Here is a 21657-nt window from a genome sequence, read left to right as displayed (position 1 = left end):
GATGTGCTGGGAGGTAGATGGGCATATTCCTGGATGATTGACTGATGTGCTGGGAGGTAGATGGGCATATTCCTGGATGATTGACTGATGTGCTGGGAGATGGAGGAGCATACTCCTGGGTGGTTTGGCTGGCGTGCTGGGATATGAAAAATTAAGAAGAGACATATTTACGTTTTCTCTGTCCTCCCTCACCTCGAGAGTGCCCCGCTTGGCCGGGTTGAGCACCAGGAAACGCTTGAGGAGGTTCTCGCAGTCCGTGGACATGTAGAACGGGATGCGGTACTTCCCTCTCAGGACGCGCTCCCTCAGCTCCTACGGAGGAGGGTACATGGGAAGTTAGTGAAATACTGAAAGATGTTATATAGGATGTTTTCAAAGCCGAAAGATTTGTCGTGTGGATATCGCAATCCTTGAAACTTTAAATAAAAAATAAAGTATAAATGTATTAATAAATAATTATTTGTGATCACCACCGTTACAAAACAGCCCCAGTTTACCTTCACTGGTCCAGTGTGGAAAATCTATTACTTTAAAAGTAAAATATGTGACGGAAGCCCTTCCTGCTCTAAAAAAAGGAGACTTCCTAAGGCCCTGTTCCCACCGGGCATCAAGATCCGATTTGGGTGATCCAAGTAAGTCTGTTCACACCCGGTATCAGAATGTGTCTCCACATGCGCCTCGAGTGACCACTTGTGATCGGATCTCACTTCACCAGCTCAATATGCAAACAGGAATATTACCGTCAGGACGACTCTTTTGAAAATATAGGCCATAACGCAATTAGAAGAGCCGCCTGCGGAGCAACAGTTTGGATAGGACACTGGATAACCTTCAGGAGAGTTGAACCAGGGCAGCACACAGAAGGCACGTGGCTGGAGTTTTAATGACGGTAGGGAAATGCTTGGAAGCGGAATATAGCGGAATAATAAAGTCTGCTGAAGGGGCGCGACAAGCCCACATTCTGATAACAAAGATATTCTATTATACTTAGGATTCATTCAACATGATTAGGCAGCCCTGATATAGCCTATAAGGCCTCTCAAAAGATTCAGACATTGTGGATGAAGCCAGCACATGCAATTTCAGAACCAACTAGAGATGAGAAAACGGATGAAAGAGAGAGAGCCAATATTTGTTCACCATAAGGATTAGAAGAAGGTTCATATCCAGGACTCCAGAAGACATGACACATTTGACTAGGCGGTCTTTCGATGAGTCCCAGGTCGAATTTGCGTGCACACTGCTAACAGAATGTGGTCCGAGGGATCGGATCTCAATGTGTCCTCAATGCGTCTTGGGTGCGTTCCCACCCGTACTTCGAGCTGTGTGCTTGGATCACCCAGATCAGATCTTAATACCAGGAGGAAACAGGCCTGTAGTCAAAACTCAACTTCCTAACCGTTCGACAACGGTACATAGAAAGACTACAATGTTTGCTTGTTTTTTCAGAGACATGGTAACAGACGCCATCGACTTCCACTCACATCGATAAATGCTAACAATTGCTACTTCCAATATATATAAAATATCATCTTTTTGGATAGATGGCATTAGGCTTCCTAATAAAAGTGACCTACATGGGTAATAAGTAGGGATGTCCGATATTATCGGCCGATATTGGCATTAAAATGTAATATCGGAAATTATCGGTATTCAAAATGTTTTATTTAACCTTTATTTAAAGGCAAGCAAGTAAGAACAAATTCTTATTTAATGTATTGTCAAAAGTATGCATAATGTTGTTAATTCCACGACAAGAGATATGTAATGTTAATTACCTGAAATTATTCCGTTTTTTGGGGGAGGAAACCCTGCATATATATCGGTATCGGAAATTAAGAGTTGGACAATATCGGATATCGGTAAAAAAGCCAATATCGAACATCCCTAGTAATAAGGTTTAAAAGTCTCCCATCACTCCATAGTAGGGCCCTGTCTGGCATCGTGTCACCAGGAGACTGGAGGAGGCCGTCATGTTTGGACATGTCTCATAACTCCAACGACAGCGTATTTAGATATCACGGTACACAGGCGGTCGGACAGGGAGACAGACCTCGTCTGTCAAAGGGCGGCGATCCGCTGACTGATAATAATGTAGTACAATATGACCCCAAAGCTGCAGCCAGTCACCTTGATGCATACCGATAGTGCCAGCCTCTCTGAGCCACCTTAGCTGTGGGGGCTGGGCAATATGGTCCAAAATATTACATCACCATATTCGTCTCAAGAAGAAAATGTCATGGTGCTTTTTCCTTCCAAAGGGTATATTTTAGTCAAATTCTTACAATACTGCTGCAAGAAATTATTTTTAGATGAACTATTAACTTAAAACAACATGTATCATTTTGTGTTGCTATATATTGTTGATGCTATGGTAAATGTCCATGCCTTCATTGCCTTAGGATGGCTTCATGAAGGTACACCTTAATATTCGGTGTACCTCCCAGCCCTACTTGGCTGCATTAAATTCTGACAATTATGTTCCCTTTTGATATGCTTCGAGGGAGGAGTCCTAGAATATCTGGACGTTAAGTGACGGAGGCTAGCCGAGGGCGGCTCAGTTCCAAATGAACCCGAGTGAAGGGTAGATCTTCACTCCCTCCATCCCTCCTGTCTGGGCTACAAAACAACATCCCTTCTGGCCCAAGGGTTCACTTGCATCGACGTCACTGACCCAACAGATGGACGTGCTCACTTAATAAAAAGGGAAAATCCACCCTAAAACTGAATGCACCTCGTGCCGTTCCAATGATGTCAGACAGTTAATTCAATATCTATAATACACAGGACAACAGTCTCCCTCGGGTGGAAATCAGAGCATCGAGATGAATCAAGTGAGACTTTTTGGAACTGGTTCATTGACAATGAATTAAGCGACCGATTTTTTGGGCTCATAGAATTCTTGTTTTGGACGACTTGTTATTTTCTTAGAACATAAAAAAAAATTGTGTATCTCACAATTCATGAAGAAAAAAAGAAAATCCACGATACGATATATCACAAGACAATATTCGAGATATAGCGCAGCTCTACTATCCCGGTACATAAGACGCGCCGACCCACCTTTAAGTTCTGCCCGTCGAAGGGCAGCGACCCGCTGACCAGCGTGTAGAGGATGACCCCCAGGCTCCAGACGTCCACCTCTGGGCCGTCGTACTTCTTCCCCTGGAAGAGCTCCGGGGCGGCGTAGGGCGGGGAGCCGCAGAACGTGTCCAGCTTGTTGCCCATGGTGAACTCGTTACTGAAGCCAAAGTCGGCTATTTTGATGTTCATATCTGCGTCCAACAGCAGGTTCTCCGCCTGGAGACAAAAAAGGGAGGATGAGGGAGAAATTAATAAGTGATAAATGTTTTCCAGTTGAATCGTGAAAAGTTAAGATTTATTCGACCGCTGTCCAAAAGTATGCGTTTTATAATGTTAAAATTGAATTCTGATGATAACTGGTCAAATATCCTACAGACTGAGACCTTCCAGGAAGCAGGATTACACAGTTTGCTAGAACAGTCTAAAAATCTGTTTGAAACAATGTTTGAATCTTTTCTTATGAATTGACATTTTTGTATTTTAGACACGTCAAAAGAACCGGTATTCATGTGGCGTTTTATGGAATCAATTAAAACATCACAATTACATTGAACTATTTCAATTTATATATATTTATTATATCTGGCTAACTGGGCAATCCTGCTTTCTGGAATAGCCCCCACCCCTCCTCCTCCTCTCACACTTTAAGTACTTGCCCTTGTTCAAATTCTAAAATGGCTTCGACAAACGCAGTCGATGTGGCATTTAAAAACATTTAGAATTAAAAAAAAAGATTAAAAAATCAACTCTAATCCCAGTGAAGGAAAAGAAAAGGAGAGATGACTTCCATTACGTAACAACAATGTATGTCTGCCGTTTGGTTTCATCCAAAGCCCTCAGACGGCACTGTGACTGCACCATTTCCCTTGTATGGGGTTACCCTGGTGGGAATTGAAAGCTTAATCCTGGCAGTGTTGGTGCCACACTCCACTCACGACGCTACACAGGACCACGCAGCCATAGGATTTGACCGCCGCCCCCAGAGGGCTTTGCCCCCCCTCCCCCCAAGCGACGCCTCACAGCCCCCAGCCTGCTAAGAGACCATGCTCTTCCCAATTAGGGACACCACACCCAGGGATAGCACCATTTCACCCCACCGATACCGATTCAGAGTTTGTGAGCTTTCAGTATCAGCCGATACCGGTGTAGTTTGGCACCGAGGTGTGTGGCAAACCCATGCTGCTATGACGGCCGAATTTACCAAAGGGGATCAAAAAAAGTATATATATATTATCTTACTTTACTGCATAACGGTATAGCCTTAGACCAAATGATAATATTTTTTCTCCACATTTAGATGGGTTTTTTTTTTTTTTAGACACAATACAGAAAATCAAGTCACTTTGCTTCGATTTCGGAAGTGATGCACACAGCTCTCGGTATTGGGAAGATTCTCCCCTGTCCAGGTTGAGCTTATCGGCCCTCTCTCCCTTACCGGCATTGGTAAAAAAAAAACGAATACCGAACGATGGAATAAAAGTACTTAGGCATCAGCCGAGGTCTCTAGTCTAGAGAGACATCACTGTTGTACAGAGAAGCTGCATGGGAGGAACAAAGTGCCCTACAAGTCTGAGATGAGGTGTAGTGTTTAAAGTTTAACCATGCCCCCCCCCCCTATACCCTGGCCTAGGTACACACACACAACCAAAGAGTTCTATTATACATGCAGCACAGATCACACATACAGACTCTGTTTAACAGTACTGTATATTTGCATATCTTGTATGTCACAAATGTAACAGTACATGTCAGAAATGTCATGATATATATCTGTATGTTGCGTATGTCATAATAATGTCATTATGAATTGAAAATGGGGGTCCCTGATGTAAACAAGACGAAAGTCTTTCTCTGGTCTGCATCCCCTTAACAATTGTGTGTATTGAGCCGTACTGTATTGTACCCATTCTGCAATTTTTTTTTTTTACTATCTTTTTTCCCCCTCCTCTTTTTCTGATTGTTCTCCCATCCCACTGTTAGTCGTTATGCCAATTCCCAACTCCCTTCCTGGTTGTTGCGCACCCCCCCTACTGTTGGTCCGAAAGGCCGGCGACTGTCACATGCTTTCCTCCGACACATGTGCAGCCTGCCGGCAGCCAGCCTGGCAGCGCAGATTCTCACTGGGAGAGTGTAACGTGTGGAAGGTCACACTACCTCCCTCCAGATCCTTCCTTCGCTGAGCAGGCGCCCCGACCGAACTGTAGGAGTATTTTTCTGTTTAAAACGCCCAGGACCCACCCATCAGCTTTCCCACCCTCTAATACTGCCAATTGTATTAGTACGGACGACCAGCCAAACTGAAAACAATGTGGAGAGCTGGGATCGAACACGCGAACCCAGCGTCTCCAGCATTGGTGGTGAGTGCCTTGCCCACTGCACCACCTGGCCTCCCTCTGCAATCTGTTAATAAAGTTTTCAATCAATCAATCAAACACAACCAAAGAGTTCTATTATACATGCAACTCAGATCACACACACACAGAACCAAATAGTTCTATTATACATGCAGCTCAGATCACACACAAAAACAGGCACACACACACATGGCCTACAGAACATACACACAGAAGATGTTTATTATATAGTACCACACACACACACAGTTCTCGGCTCATTTCCCCTCTCATGCATCATTCATGAGGCTGTAGATGGGAACAGAGTCTGGACAAACAGCAGTAGAAGCAGCAGTCGCAGGCTCTCAGACCCAGTTACTCCCACTGATGGAGAGAGGGAGGGGGGGGGGGGGGCAACGCTAGCCGAGATAAAAAGACGAGAGCATCAATATGTATACGGGAGGAAGCGCACCACCCGCCTGCCCCGGCCAGCTAAATGGGGCAGCAGCGTTTACTGTTTTGGTACAGTAGGTGGTGTGGTGGAGGACACGTGAGATGCAGGCCCCACCTACCTCCGACCGCATGACACATGCGTGTAGAGAACACCCCCCCCTCCTCCTCCTCCCTCTACTAGGAACAGCAATCGACATACTAATGTCGGTATGAGCAATTCACACCCATTCATCCTGTATGAGGGATGGATTCACGCTTATTGTGTCCACGACATCTGTGGATCCGTTTGGGGAGATCTAAAAAATTTTTTTATCTTGTTGTGTTGTTGGCAACACTGAAAAACATGAGACGCAGATCTTACAGCAGCGCATGGCTCGTGGTGTCAGATCTTAGTGGGGACATTTCCTGACATCCTATTTTAGCCCGTTATCAACCTGATATCAGATAACAGTGTCCATATCAGTATCAGTATCGGTATCCAGTATGAACAGTAGTAAACAGTATGAGCTTGCAGCGCAGGGCTGCCCAACATTTTTATTTGGCCCTCCATAACATTTTTATTTGGCCCTCCATAACATTTTCATTTGGCCCTCCACAACATTTTAATTTGGCCTTCCACAACATTTTCATTTGTTCATGTGCTCGCTTTTATCCCAAGGCAAGTTGAACCTCTATATACAATCAATACCATGTCACATTGGGGTCCACAAACCAATATAACATTTCTCAGCCCTGCCTTGGGGGCATCCATGACGGAAGAGTTTGGGGACCCCCATCTTAAGTGGAGGCCACAGGGGTCTTTACTCACCTTAAGGTCTCTGTGAACAATGTGCTTCTGATGACAGTACTGCACCGCTGATACGATCTGTACAAGACAAACAACAACACAGATTAGATTAGATTGTACTTCATTATCATTATATTTGCACACAACGAGATTTGGGACTCAAATTTAAGGTGCAGTAGTGGAATATAAAATCACACAGGTAATAAAAGAGAAACCTAAAATACTATACAGAAACATAATATACAAGAAACATTAAATACTATACAAGAAACCTAAAATACTGTACAGAAACATGAGATACTATACAATGAACAATGTTACAATACAATGTACAAAATAACAATCACAGTGTCAGACGGTAGTGGGTGGGTATTGCACTGTGTATATTGCACTTGGGGGGTAGGATGTTGCACAGTGTGGGAGTAGGGGGAAGGGGTGCGCTATTGGTGCATATTGGAGTTCAGGGGTGTAAAGTACTTGAGTAATTGAACTTCGTTACAATACTTAAGTACTGTTTTTGGGGATTTGTACTTTACTCAAGTATTATTAGGTTTGTATACTTGTACTTTTACTCAATTACATTTCAGACTAGAGAAAAAAAAACACATACTTTTTACTCCTTACATTTAAAATGCAGACCTACAAAGTACAAATCTCACAGGTCCAACCATTTTAATTAGTATATTTGTTTCTCTGGCCGAACTAACGTTAACATTATTAATCCTGCAGCCGCGCTTTATTTAAAAACAGCCAATCAAATCCCCATCGATGGAAAATGAACCTGCCCATACCCATGCTGATTGGTCCTTGTGCAAGACTAGAAAGCAGGGATATTTGATTAAACACCTGCTACCAGAAGAATAGACAGTCAGAAAAAAGTTTTTACTTTTACTTTTTAGTACTTACGGTAAGTACATTTAAAAGTAGAAACTTTTTTACTTTTACTCAAGTGTGTTTTAGCCAGATACTCTGACTTTTACTCGAGTACGATTTTGAGACGGTACCCATACTTTCAATTAAGTATCATTTCTGGGTACTTTTTACACCCCTGTAAATGGAGTTCAAGATGGCGATGGCTCCGATACTGCTCCGTTTACCAGCTCACGCTCACGGTTCACAGACAGAAGGAAGGATGTGGTCGGAAGATGTGGTCGAGCCGGGGAGGGGGAGATCAGGGGCTGCAGAAGCCCCGCTCAGCAGCAGCTCTCTGGGTTGACATCAGATCGTGTCACAGCGAGTTGTGGAGGATAAACCGAGCTCGTCTCCTCCCTCTGAAGTTCCCTCTACTCAACCCCCCCAGTTTTATTGTTCCCCTCTCCTGGGTATAAATAAGGTCCCCTCCTGTGCATCGGGCTCTTCTCTTCAGGTGTCACAGCTGGTCCCGTGGGTGAGGGCCATCCGAGCCATTATTCTCCGACTTTGTATTTGATACTTTCATTCAGAGTTAATAAATTGTATTAACCGGATCTCCATTGACGGAGTAAGTTATTATGTAATCCACAGAGTGCACACAGCCGGTATCTTGATCCAGGGGTGGTTCTGGTCCGATATATTGCGGGCGGCGCGAGAGGCTCCGGGTTCTCATCTTCGTAGCATTCTCCCGGAGGCTGCAGAGTTTTGACAGAGGACGTTTATTTCCGTATCGAACAGAAAGTCATTGACTTCCGGGGGAAACTTTTAAACTATTTCCCTTTCATTTTTAGAGACTTATCGTTGGAGCCCCTTTGGTCACAGAGGGCCGGAGTGTTTATTGGCCGTAACCGTTGTCGCGGCCGGTAAGGGGAAAAACAAGGAAGCGCAGAGATCTGATCCGCAGAGCGTGTGCGATGACCGCAAATGGCTCGTTGACATCGGAACCAAATGTAGTTGAGGTTCAGCAAGAAACACGTTCTCATTTCAACCTCCCCACAAATAGCAGCGCTCAGATGGCACGTGTCGCTAACTGCTGGATATAAGCCGTAATACTTGGGGAGGGCGTCGATTGCTGTGATTACGAGTACTGGGGTGATGCAGAAGTGCCCATAATTACAGTAGAAGAACGTCCTGCTCTCCAGAAGCCCTTTCTCGCCGTCACGTTGCCATATAAACAAAACGCTCCATGGTGAGGGGGGGGGGGGGGGGGTTGGCTAGTTAAGATAAAATGGGGAATTTAGCCATTTCTAGCTACTGCTATTACTGCAAAATTTTAAGAAAATTGTTAAACACCACATTTATCAATTGACGTGATTTTCTTTTTATATAATTAAATAAGAATCATATTGAGTGACATCATATATTATACAAAATGTCAAGTTAATATTATGTGCCTTGTACCATGTGTTGGAGAATAATGTATGTAAAATGTCAGGACGCAGGACAGAAGGATGTACAGTACTATAGGGTCAGGACGAGGGTTGGGTACCGTTCACATTTGAACCGATACCTGTGGATCTATACCGGTACCAAACGGTACCTTTTTTTCGGTACTTAAGTCTCTAAAAATGTCTACCTACCTCAGTTGTAAAAAGAAAAAAATTCCAAACTTCTAATTATTTATTTAGAACAATTTGTTAATATATATATATATATACCGTATATAATATATTTTTTTTATCCACTTTTTCTCCCATTTTCTATATTTTCTCCCATCCCAATTTCGTATCATCCAATTCAACCCTCCCCTGTCACGGACGCTGTTTCTTGCCTCCCACAAGCCGGCTGCAATGTGGACTAAGTCATACATAGCACAAGTCCCCTCCGGTACTTGAGGTAACAGCAGTCGCATCTTTTCACCTGCGCAGCTCGATCTCTCAGTGGCGAGGAGTAACGCGTGGGAGGCTCACGCTGCCCCCGACACTTCCTGATTCTACTGCGCAGGCGCACCAACCGACCTGTAGGAGTCGCTGTCCACAACGCCCGATCCCCACCCATCAGTTTCCCACCCCCTAATACGGCCAATGTGTATTACTGCGGACGACCAGCTAAACTGAAAGCAAATGTGGAGCGGTGGGCTCGAACTGACGAGCCCAGCGTCTCCAGCATTTCGTGGCGAGCGCCTTGCCCACTACGCCACGTAGCCGCCCACTATATATATATAATATATAATATTGCAGCGAGCGTCGTCTGCATCTAGCTTTGTAAAGTGTAACAACACTTGCAACCGTTTTCAGCTCGCCATTGCCCCGACTGCTTTGTTGTTGAATCAAGTCAAATCCCTAGGTAAGCATGTATTGTGTGTGTGAACGTTGCCGTGAACGTGCGGAACATGTTTTTTTTTTGTTTGTTTTTTACAGTACCGAAATGTGGCACGGGCGGATCTCACGTGAATTACAGTACTATAGGGTCAGGACGCAGGACAGAAGGAAGTGTGATGTACAGGACTGTGGGGCCTAAAGCTAGGTGTGAAACCAGAACACTGCGGGGGAAAGCTCTGTACCTGTCTAAATTTAGCCCTGGCCTCTTTTTCCTTCATTCTGCCATGTGCAACCAGGTAGTCGAAGACCTCTCCTGCAAAACGGAGAGAGAGAGAGAAGAGGGAGGGAGGGGTGGGACGGGACAAAAGAGAACAAAGTGAAAATTTGCACGTACATACCGGTACACGCAAATATGAAGAGAGAGAGAAAGATACATTTTGTGGACCAACCAACCAAGTGACCTAGAGCTGCTGGTCACAGCTAATACAAATATCTGCAAGCAGAACCTGAGGCAATTTGAGAAAACCTCATGACAAAGACACGGCCAGAGGAAGCAAAATAATCCGAATTCATGAATCCACATAAACACTCAAGTGAGTAGATATCGACAAACTATAAAATAACTTGCAATGAAACAATAATCACATTTTCAAAGTAGCTGGTCCATCACCCCATGTACAGGGATCAGGGGTGTTTTATTGACCTGACTGAGGAATGGTTCAATGGTAATGTCTAGATCCCATCTAGACATTTTAATGAGATCACTTTTCAGCAAAGCTCCAGTCATAATTTTCACCAGAAATTTTTAGAAACTTCAGAAATCAGAAAGGTCTTTATTGCCAAGTATACTTTTCTCATTCAAGGAATTTGCTTTGGCTGTTACTGGTGCGACATTAGCGGACAGACATCAACAGACAGATAATACAATAAAGTGGTGGAGTAAAGTTAAATGAAATATGGCTTAATAGAATAATATATTTATGAAATAAAATCTAGGCCAGGGCTGTACAACTGGGCAGATGTGGTCAATTATACAATTGTATACACTAATTAGAATGAAGTAACAATACAGTGGGCAATAGGGGTGGAACGGTATGCATTGGAACAGTGTACCGAACAATACATACCGTAATTTTCTGACTATAAGCCGCGCCTTCCCCCCCCCCCCCATTTTTGACCCTGCGGCTTATATAACGGTGTGGCTTATATGTGACTCGACGTGACCAAACACGAAAATGTAAAAATCGAAATATTGCTTTTTTGACTGCATGGAAATGTTATTTATCTGTTCCCTTATTTGCTAAACTTAATACAACTTGTAAATGAGTTAATTCTTGTTATTTGTCAGACAGTATTGTGTCCCAATGCTAATTACATATGGTAATTAAACATTAAAACACCTGCGGCTTATAGTCCAGTGCGGCTTATATATGTACACATCATTCAATTTAGCTGCTGCGGCTTATATTCAGGTGTGGCTTATAGTGCGAAAATTACAGTACATGCACCAAACCGTGGAGGTCGTACCGAACGGTACGCATTCGAACCATACACCGTTCGGTACAACCTCCACGGTTCGGGGGATGCGTGTATTGTTTGGTTATATAACGTTAGCCTCAAGCTAGGCTAACGTTACGTTAGCTACGAGCTAACTAACTTTAGCCGCGAGCTAATTAATGTCAGCCGCAAGCTAACCGTGGAAACGCTCACAGAGAAGTGACTCCACGACACCAGTTCAATTAGTGGGGAAGGGGGGTATATTGACGAGGCTTGACAACAGAGGTTCAAAGATAACCGTGTTCAATAACGAGCCAGGAGACTAGAGCGTGTGTGTCAACTGTGTCTGCAACCCATAACATCCTGGTCCCTGCTTGGACGTACCAACTCCACACACCACCATTCCCTTGTAACATCTCATTTTTTTTTTTTTTTTAAGATAACAGTTGCAACATTCCTTAGTGCAAATTATTATTAATACAAAAAACCCCATAAACGTCCTTATTTAAAACCCTAATCATCTTTTCTGTGACTTTTACTTTTTGATGAGAAAGTCTAGTGCTGGTTGAGCATTATGCATACTTTATGTTGGCCTTTGTCTATAATGCGGCCACAAAAATGGAAAGGTTTAATAATTTTTTGTTTGCACTAAGTTAATACTTTGACAAATGTTGCCTATATTTTTCAGTCAGTTCGGTCTTTGTGTGCCAAACATTATTAAAAAGGTAAACCTTTTTTTTTTACCAAATAAATGAGAAGCATGTTTAAATCAACAATGCCTCCCCTCTTGCTGTACCAAAATCTCTCCTAGCTCTAACCGTCACTGTCAAAATAATGTGCCTGATGTCAAATGGCCTCATTCTTTCAGTGTTTGCATGACTACGTCCTTGAGAATAACTGAAAAGTTGGATTATTTTTAGGCTATACATCTTATGTTGATGTATGGTATTTTTGGAGTGTTAAATAAAAATAAAATAAAAAAACAACGTATACCGAACCAAAAACCGTGAACCTAAAACCGTGATACGAACCGAACCGTCGATTTTGTGAACCGTTCCACCCGTAGTGGGCAAGTATATAGTCCAGTAGGGTGTGTTAATGTAACACAGTAGGGGGGATGTCAGTGAGGGTCCCGAGCCTTGTTGATGAGGCTCACTGCAGAGGGGAAGAAACTGTTCTTGTGGCGTGAGGTTTTGGCCCTGATGTACCGCAGCCTCCTGCCAGAGGGGAGTGGCTCAAACAGGTTGTGACCGGGGTGGTAGGGGTCGGCCACAATCTTACCTGCACGCCTCCGGGTTCTGGAGGCGTACAGGTCCTGGAGGGATGGCAGATTGCAGCCAATAACCTTCTCAGCAGAGTGGATGACACGCTGCAGCCTGCCTTTGTCCTTTGTCCAAAACTTGTTCATAAACCCGTTTCTTTACCTTAACAGCCCAACCACTCCCACTACATAGGAAAAAAAAAGATAGGTATAAACATCCTCCCCGGATATGAGATCTAGATAGTACTTCTGTACTAGAGCAGTCCTGTACCAGGGCAGTGGTTCAGCGAACCCCCAAATTGACATGTAAATAGGTCAGGGACCCCCCTTTTTTTTTAATAACATGTTGCCTCAGTGACCCCCATCCGAGAAGATATGTCGTCAAATGCGATTCAGAGAATTTTACAGAATTCCATCACTATTCATGAAGTATGTAGGTGGGAAGATAACAGTGAGTGCAAACTGTGATCATAACAGTCACTTATTCACTAAAGTTTGGTGAATAAAATATTAGCGAAATGAAACTATAACTTGTGTTGCTGGGGACCACCTGAAGGAACCCCCCCTCAAGGACCCCTGGGGCTTTGGAGGACCACTGTCCTAGAGGCACATGCTGCTACCGAGCACGGCTCCACCTAACATCCGACACGTCTCTCTCCTTCCTGCATGTTTCATTTCACACACACTTCCGGCCAAAACGTGACCACACTCCCTCGTGTGCTAAGGCATAATAAAAAATATTGTTGGTTTCCTGTTGGTTGTCAGTTAAGGCCATGGGTAGGTAGGGAATTTATTTTATTTTATTTTTTTATTTTATTCTTTCCCACGGCGACTATGGATAGGGAATTTCTTTATTTAATTAAAATGTTCACAACAACATGGATGCATGTACTCTGCCAGCATGTTTAATATCCATAATACTAAATGTTTGACTAAGATTTCTAAGAAACTTTATTCTATAAAAAAAAAAAAAAAAAAAAAAAAAAAATCTGATTTATTTTTTTCTCTTTTTTTTAAAAACTCATAAAATATATTGGGTCGCACCTAAATCGGCAGGGTCGGTCGGCAACCGGAAACCAACCATTATTTTTGTTAGGCCTAAGTACAAGATGAGCGTCTGGGGTGTGAGTGTGTGTGTGTGTGTGTGTCTGTGTGTGTGTGTGTATTAAGGCTGCACGATTCTTGCTAAAATGTGAATCACGATTTTTATCTAAGAATTGAGATCACAATTCTCTCACGCGATTCTTATTTTTTCAATAAAATAATTTATTGCACTCTCTTAAACAGACAACATAACATATATCAAAGTGCTCGACTTAAACATAAGCAAGTGCTTGACTTGACTTCTCTTGTAACATACAAAATAACTCAAGTCAGAATAGTCACCATTTAAAAAAGTTGTAAGTAAAAAGTATATTAAAAGAAAAAGAAAAATAGATTTTTTTTATTCGCATACCGTAATTTAGAAACGAGATCGCATAGGTCTATGAATCAAGATCGCGTTGTTTTTTTTTATTATTAATCGTGCAGCCCTCGTTTGTATATCTGTGCACGTTTCGGTCTGTGTGTGTCAGAGGATGTGTGTTTATGTGTGTATGTGCAGGCAGGCAGGCGTGTGTGTGAGTGTATGTGTGTTTATATGTGTGCGTGTCCAGGCATGCATATGTGTGTGCGTGCGTCTGTGTGTGTGTGTGTGGAGGGGTGATATAAGCAAGGCTCGCACCAAAACGCCTCCTCCTCCTCCCTGGGCCCCTCGACACCATCCCACACACCCGTGTTGACCTGCAGAGGCGCTGGGTTCGCCGCTCTGCGCTTCCGAAGAGGAGAGCATCAGAGAGTCATCACCGCTCCTCCCGACTCCAGTGCTCAAGACAGAAGCGCTCGTACCAGCCGACGTCTCGCGGCGGTTCCGGTCTAAAGGGCACCCGGTGCACCGTACGGGAAAGTATTTCTTTTACGGAAGACTCTAGAGCAGTGGGTTTTCAAAGTGTGGGCGGGGACCCGCGCACGGGTCTCGGGGAGATTAAAATGGGTCAACAAGATGGTTATTCCCTTGAAATGATCAGAGGAAGCTAAAGACCTCCTGTAAAAATAGACATGCTGAATGAGAACACTGTGGGGCGTAGGCAGATAGATAGTGCAGGACTCTTAAGTCTAAATGCAGGATAGATTTATATTTGTTTAGATTTTATATAATTATGTATGGGTCATGAGAATATTTATTCTGAAATTGTGAGTCTCAGTGGGAAGTTTGAAAACCACTACTCTAGAGAGTAAAGCTTCCCAGATACTAATTCTTCACTGCCAAATCCGAAAGTTTAGTCTAGATTACATCTAGATTACAGTCTACATTTCCACGCTAGACCCCATTTCTGTATCATCTGGCATCATACTGAATAATTCCAACCAAAATCTCAATTGGACAAAGAATGAGTGGGTTAAAAAGTCCCCTCCACTCAAAAACATGTTTTTTTTTTCTACAGTTAACTCCTCTTGGAGGCATGACTAACTATATTGTTATTTGTGCAGAACTCGTCACGAGAGCACCCTTTTCACAATATTCCATTGGAGGGAGGGGAGGCTTCTCTGTACTTCCTCAAATGCGTAGCCACCTGTGTGACGCAACAAAACCCATCATGGTCGCTATTGCCCAACTTGGCCACACGGTCATCCAGGATACATCTAGTGATCTATGCATCAGTTGTTTTTTTCCCAACAAATCTCTTAGTATATAGTGCTTTTATCCAAAGAGCTTTACAATTTGTTCCTCACACTTTATCCATTCACTCACACATTCACACGACGGGAGAGACAACCATGCGAGGTGCCAACCTGCTCATCAGGAGCAGTTAGGGGTTAAATGTCTTGCTCAAGGACACTTTGACACGCTGCCCGGGAGGAGCAAGAATCGAACCAGGGACCTTCCGATTACCAGCCGACTGCTCTACCTCTGAGCCAATGTCACCCCCCAGGGGCCAAGACATCTTCAGTAGTAGTTCAGTAGTTTATTATAAATAAAAAAAAATTGTGGAAAAACCATACCAAACAAGTTTTTATTCAATATACAACATTCTTAGTTTGTGTTAAAAACACGTGTGGATGGGGATGTTCAAGACATTTTTGACAAGATTTTTGTCTGAAACAATTATGATGAATGAGGATAACAAATGATACTTTAGGTACAGCGTTACACAGAGTACTGATCTGAGCCGGTACTTTTACCCAACGCAATAGATTTAGAAAATTAGTTTGTAGTCACTGGGCAAAAATGAAGGTGATAAAAGCATGATTCTTCCTTCAGAAATCGGACATACAGTATTTATATGTGCGATTAAAGAAACAAACCAATTACTAGGCTTTGATTGGTGACATGTTATACAGGGCTGTTGGCAACACACTAGTAAGCTGTAGAGAAAGCTCAGGCTGAGCCTCCGGGATAAGGTGCCTTTAGAAACTTGGGAAAAAAAAAAATTAACGCTGCAGTAGGCAACTTCCTCTAATTAACATTTTGTTTGAATTGGGACATAAAGAAAATCATTAAACGTTTGTCACTGAAACGGTAGCGTTACGTGAACTACATGAGCACCACCGCTGAGTGACGCCTTCAGACAGGTTGAGCATCGCTTTGGCTTCCGGCCAATCAGGGAAGTCGTCAGGGAGAGGCCCGGGCTGCTGTCGCCAATCACATTCATCCGAGAGCAGAGAAACACGGCGGGATGCAAACAATGCAGAACAGCACCAATAAAGGCATTAAAACTATGAAATAATTTTTCTCTCTGGCTGTAATGAGTCATATATAAGTAAAATGTACGACTGAGAAAGTGTCAGTGTCAAAAAGGACTTGCGTTGCATTAGACTTTGATCCGGGACGTACCCACAGCCGCTTTGATTAAAGTCCAATTAAACCAGCCCGTAGTCGTACTTTTCTCCAACTCCAAAATTAATGCAATTTGGCCCTCATGCCGGGAGGTCTTTCTATTCCATTATCTCCTCCTGGTTCAACGGGCTTAAATGAGACATTTGCGAGCAAATCGGCGATTAGATGTGCCTTGGGATTCTTGAGTCTTGCGTAAGTGTCTTGCGGCATTAAAAAGGCTTCAGAGCTTCAGTTTGAAGAGGTGCCAGACCAGCTGGTGGTGTATTATCAAGTAGTCCGATCAAGTTGGTTTTCAGGGGTTGTTCCATTAGAGAGATCCGAGATGCGTTCATGTGCCAGTCTCTTTTTGTTTTGTTCTCTACCACATCACGCACAGCTCTTGGCATCGGATTTCAGTTATTTGGGAAATTCTCAGATACCGACGGTCCGTTTTATCGCCCGGTTTCATAGACATTGGTCCAATATCGGACACCGGCGTCTGTACATGCTTAGCGGCAGATGGGACCGGTGACATTGACCGTGAACAAATGGTGGAATTATTTTTGAAGTTCATCTCGAGTCGAGTCAAAACGTATTCTGTACAGCCCCCGATATCACAAATACATGTCTGAACGGGCTCAGGGAGAGATGGTCAGACTCACCTCCGCTGGCGTACTCCATCACCAGGTACAATGTTCTCTCCGTTTCAATCACTTCAAACAGCTTGACTGAGGAGGGAGGGAGGGAGGGAGGGGAGGGAGATAAAAGAAAGAAAGATGGAGAGAGAAAAGATTACTGATGGTCAGGTTTGAGACCCGATGTCCATGTTCCATAACGCCGCCCCCTATATGATGTCCATGTTCCATAATAATAAATTAAATGAACTAGTGCCCCCTTTGAGCATCTCAACGCCCCCCTTTAAACAATTCTGCACCCAGTGCCCCCAGACACTCTCTGAACACCCCCGGACTTGCCCATAACCAAGTCTTTTTCCAGTGTTTGTTATTAAGAGTGTAATATGTAGCGTGTAAATATCAAAGGACAGGCTATATTAAAATGCAGGGCACGGAACAAACGTATTAGTCATACGTCATTCAACAACGCACACATTTCTTAGTGATTAAAGCAGTTTTTGAGAATGAAACTGACTGAAAACTAGTTGGATCCATGTAAACCTCACAGTCTTAGTCTAGCAGCCGGTGTTAAATTAAAGAGCTGTTAATATGTACCATTGAAATGTTTGTGGATTGTGAATGTAAGAGCGTGTTGTGTACTTGGGCTGACCTGAAAGCTTTGAAGCTTTAATTGCTGCAGGGTATTCAATGCCAAAACAAGATTCACATTTTTCTTTTTGTTGCTTTTTGTTCAGTTTTTTTGTTTGATTTTTACTACTCTAAAAATAGTCTCAGTGGAACAAATAGCTAGCTCTTCTCAGACAAGGACATTTAAGTCACGAGAAACTTCAGAAAACCAAACTACCCCATGGCTCTCAAACACAACCCACCGTATTGAAACTTTGTGGGAAGAATGAAGCATTGATTATTTGCCGATATGATTACTGCCGAAACCTCAAAGTTCAAAATATAGTATCCAGGACAGCCCTAGTGTGTACATATATGTATGCTTGTGCATCCAGGACAGCCCTAGTGTGTACATGCATGTATGCTTGTGTATCCAGGACAGCCCTAGTGTGTACATGCATGTATGCTTGTGTATCCAGGACAGCCCTAGTGTGTACATGCATGTATGCTTGTGTATCCAGGACAGCCCTAGTGTGTACATGTATGTATGCTTGTGCATCCAGGACAGCCCTAGTGTGTACATGTATGTATGCTTGTGTATCCAGGACAGCCCTAGTGTGTACACGACACGTATGTACGCTTGCGTGTCCAATCAGCCGGAGCAGAGCAGTGCTTATTATGTAGCGCGTCCAGAAGCTGCTCCCTCCCCACAGCGTGTTCAGAGAGCCGATATAAAAGTCTCAATGTGATGAGTGGCTGAGTGCTAAATATAGATGAGGTGGGATGGGAGAGAGGGAGAGAGAAAGAGACTCTCTTTCCGTCTTCAAGAGAAGAGAAAAAGAGGAGCAAGAGAGAGATAAGAGAGTGAGAGTGAGAGAGAGGGAAGAGAGAAAGAGAGAGAGAGTGTAAGAAAGAGAGCTAGAAAAGAGCAAGAGATAGGGATAGGAGAGAGAGAGAGAGAGACCGTGCTGGTGGCTGGTATATGCTTATTGTTGCCCCAGTAATTATAATCACATTTCTGCAGAGGAAATCATGGTGTGTGTGTGGGAAAGGAAATTAAAAGTAATTAGCGGGGAATCCCCTCTCCCTGAACCAACCGTGCCTGGCGTCTGCAGGAAGGGTGATAGAGGCTCTGGCTGCTGCATATACCAGCTGCATGGTCTGTACACTGTATGTGTGTGTTTCTTAAGTGTCCCATTATCTGAACGGTTGCTATGTTTACAGATTATCAAAATCTGTCAAGACAGACATATGACTAAAAACAGTTATAATAATAATAATAATAATAATAATAATAATAATAATAATAATAATAATAACTATTTGTATAGCACTTTTCATACAGAGGGTGCAGTTCAAAGTGCTTCACAACAGTAAAAAATACAGGCATGAGCGAGCATAGCAAGGTATGGTAAATCACAGTGTTTCACATTAGGATCTAGCATCCTAATAGGCTCTCCGTTTACAGTTTCATTCAGTAATACAAATAATAAAATAGTTTAAAATGATTAAGTTTAAAAATCGTCTAAAAATTATAAAATAGAACGGACATACAACAGTAAAAAATACAGGCATAAGCGAGCATAAAAATTTAAAATGTAAATACAGTTGATTTGATATCTAAAAGACATTGCATGCGTGTGTGTGTGTGTGTGTCATTCACTTACCTATATTGGGGTGGTTCACGATCTTCATTATTCTAACTTCTCTGAAAAGCTGGGGGGGGAGAGAGAGAGAGAGAGAGATAAGATGATAAGAAAACACTCCAGATGTCACTAGTTATGCGTTTTTCCACATTGTGGGCAGAAATACACAATGGCTATGTTCACACTGCAGGCAACTTGCTCATAATGTGACTCAGATCTGATTCTTTCATGACAGTGTGAACAGCACAAATCACATGGAATCTGATCCGTTCAATTCTGACTTGGGCCACTTTCATATGTGGTCCTAAATCACAATCAGGTCGGATTTTTGTGTGACCTCAGTCTGAATAGTCATGAGTCAGAATTCATGTGACTTTTACGTCACTCTAGAATTGACATTCATCACAATACTGCACTCGGTGAATACAAACATGGAAGACAGCTGTGATGGAGGTGGTCAGTGGAGGGACAGCGAGGCGATTCCTCTGTACAAGCAAACCTTGAGGGGACGCATCATAATAACCGGCCTGTGTTTGAAAGCATATTGAAAGACGAAATGGTTCTTTCACCTCCTCCTCGCCCCCAATATCATCTGCTCCCGGATTAGCCTCCACTGCACATAAACTTATAAATCAAACCATAAACTGTTACTTCAGTGTCTAAATCCATCTTCGTTATCGTTCATTTGCGCATGTGGGTCAATTCAGGAGAGTGACCGGTTCACACCGGAATCTGATCCTGGCCACGTTTAAAAGAAATTATGTGAACAGCCAAACAAAAAAGCAATAAATCAAGATTGAGCACTAAGGCTTGCAGGATGAACGTAGCCAATGGGTGAGTGCACAAAGTACTTCCCTTCTGTTCTGTTCCAGCGTTGGTGCTTCAAAGCCCTTATGCATAAATCTCTGAATAGTAGCACTGATTTAGGACTGCCGTCAGGTCACTTTATTCCTTTATTTATTAAATGTTGTTTAACTAGGACGAATGCACAATAAATAGCCTATATTGCACCAGACATGCAAAGTATGGTGATGACGTGCTTTGCCATACAGTATGGCGCCAGGGCACCGCTCACTGGCCATGGTTGTCCTTTAATGGTGATGGCCTGCTATTTGATTACAATCAGCTGTTGTCTGCGACCAAGACGACGGCTACTGAATAAGAATAGCTACAAGCTCATCCGTCGGTCCCTTAGCGGTATAGAGGTATACAGCTTTGTACAATATCAACGTAGTAAAAATGAGGTGCATTTAAAAAAGCAACACAGTTCATAAGTCATCGTAAAATATAAGAATATAAGCGCCTTCTTAAGCAGATTAATTAGTTTGGTCTTCAAGACATTGTTAGTCGAATAGGCACCTGTAAAATTATAACTCAGGTAAGCACTACATTTAAAGAGGGCCTTGTGTGCGATTGCATGTTGGAAAACACCATTTTTAAGATTGGTTGATTTATCGATCAGACAACCAAGTCCTTTGAGTATTAGTTGACTAAGACTTTATTTTATTTTAAAAAAATGTATTGCAATTCGGGGGTTACAACATTGTTGCATCTTTCCATTTGGTGTGCTTACATTGTAAACAAATAGTCACATGGTCGAATCGGTCGCTCGTCCATTAGAATGAGAGTCGCCAGGTTGATGCTGTCATGGGGTTTCTGCTTTTGACGTACGTTTACTCTGGGATGGCAGGATTAATTAAGTGTAGTGTATGAAGAGGATAAAACTGTTAATCTGGCAACACATATCCCCCATACAAAAGCCCAGATTTCATTCACGTCACTATACATAATTAAAATGAGAGATTATATATATGTGGACAAATCCACCTTGGATTGTTGCACAAATGTTAGGAAATACTACGTTTTCCAATTCACTCTGTAATTAATTATGCGTCACTGTCTAGGCTACGGTCACCTGCATCATGTATGGGAGGTATTGGTTTAGTATCACAACATTATTTGATCATTTTGAACTTATCAGCTGCGTTAACATTATGATGAAAAATCACACATTTGGAAATATATGGCAAATGTTAACAAACTGCTTGATAAGCTTCATTAAATGTGCAATTTCTTTGGTCTTTCCTGCTTTTGCGGTGGTTGCCTTCACAACTCAAACGAACCGAACCAGAGTTAGTTTGAGAATCAGTACCGTACCAGAGTTCAGTTCAGTTATTTTTTATTTCGGGTTTTGGACACATAACAATGGTCATTCCATAAATCGCCAACGTTTTACCAGCTGCTATTGCCGCATTGTCCAACTGTCCGAAAGGGGCTAGGGAGAAGCACTAGCACTACTTGTCGGGCCCTACCCCTGAAGACTTAC

General features: G+C 42.8%; 1 protein-coding gene across 9 annotated transcripts in view; it reads right to left on the bottom strand.

Annotated features, from left to right (window-relative positions):
* Positions 1–21657, bottom strand: part of LOC311226210 (MAP/microtubule affinity-regulating kinase 3-like) — an 84723-nt gene that overhangs the window by 40584 nt on the left and 22482 nt on the right. For 5 of the 9 annotated variants that reach the window (XM_084311588.1, XM_084311592.1, XM_084311591.1 and 2 more), the window contains exons 4-9: positions 19353–19401; positions 17107–17172; positions 10073–10143; positions 6679–6735; positions 3064–3300; positions 172–312 (exon numbers count right to left, since the gene is read on the bottom strand). In XM_084311588.1, the coding sequence (XP_084167714.1) occupies positions 172–312; positions 3064–3300; positions 6679–6735; positions 10073–10143; positions 17107–17172; positions 19353–19401 (621 nt within the window). The remainder of the gene's footprint in view (positions 1–171; positions 313–3063; positions 3301–6678; positions 6736–10072; positions 10144–17106; positions 17173–19352; positions 19402–21657) is intronic. The other 4 variants (XM_084311590.1, XM_084311594.1, XM_084311593.1 and 1 more) reach the window with 1 other exon arrangement.

This window comes from Notolepis coatsorum (assembly GCF_963971535.1).
Source record: "Notolepis coatsorum genome assembly, chromosome: 3".
In the NCBI taxonomy this organism is placed as follows: Eukaryota; Metazoa; Chordata; class Actinopteri; order Aulopiformes; family Paralepididae; genus Notolepis; species Notolepis coatsorum.
The sequence above is the reverse complement of the archived record's forward strand: the minus strand, read 5'-3'. Positions and strand labels throughout refer to the sequence as shown.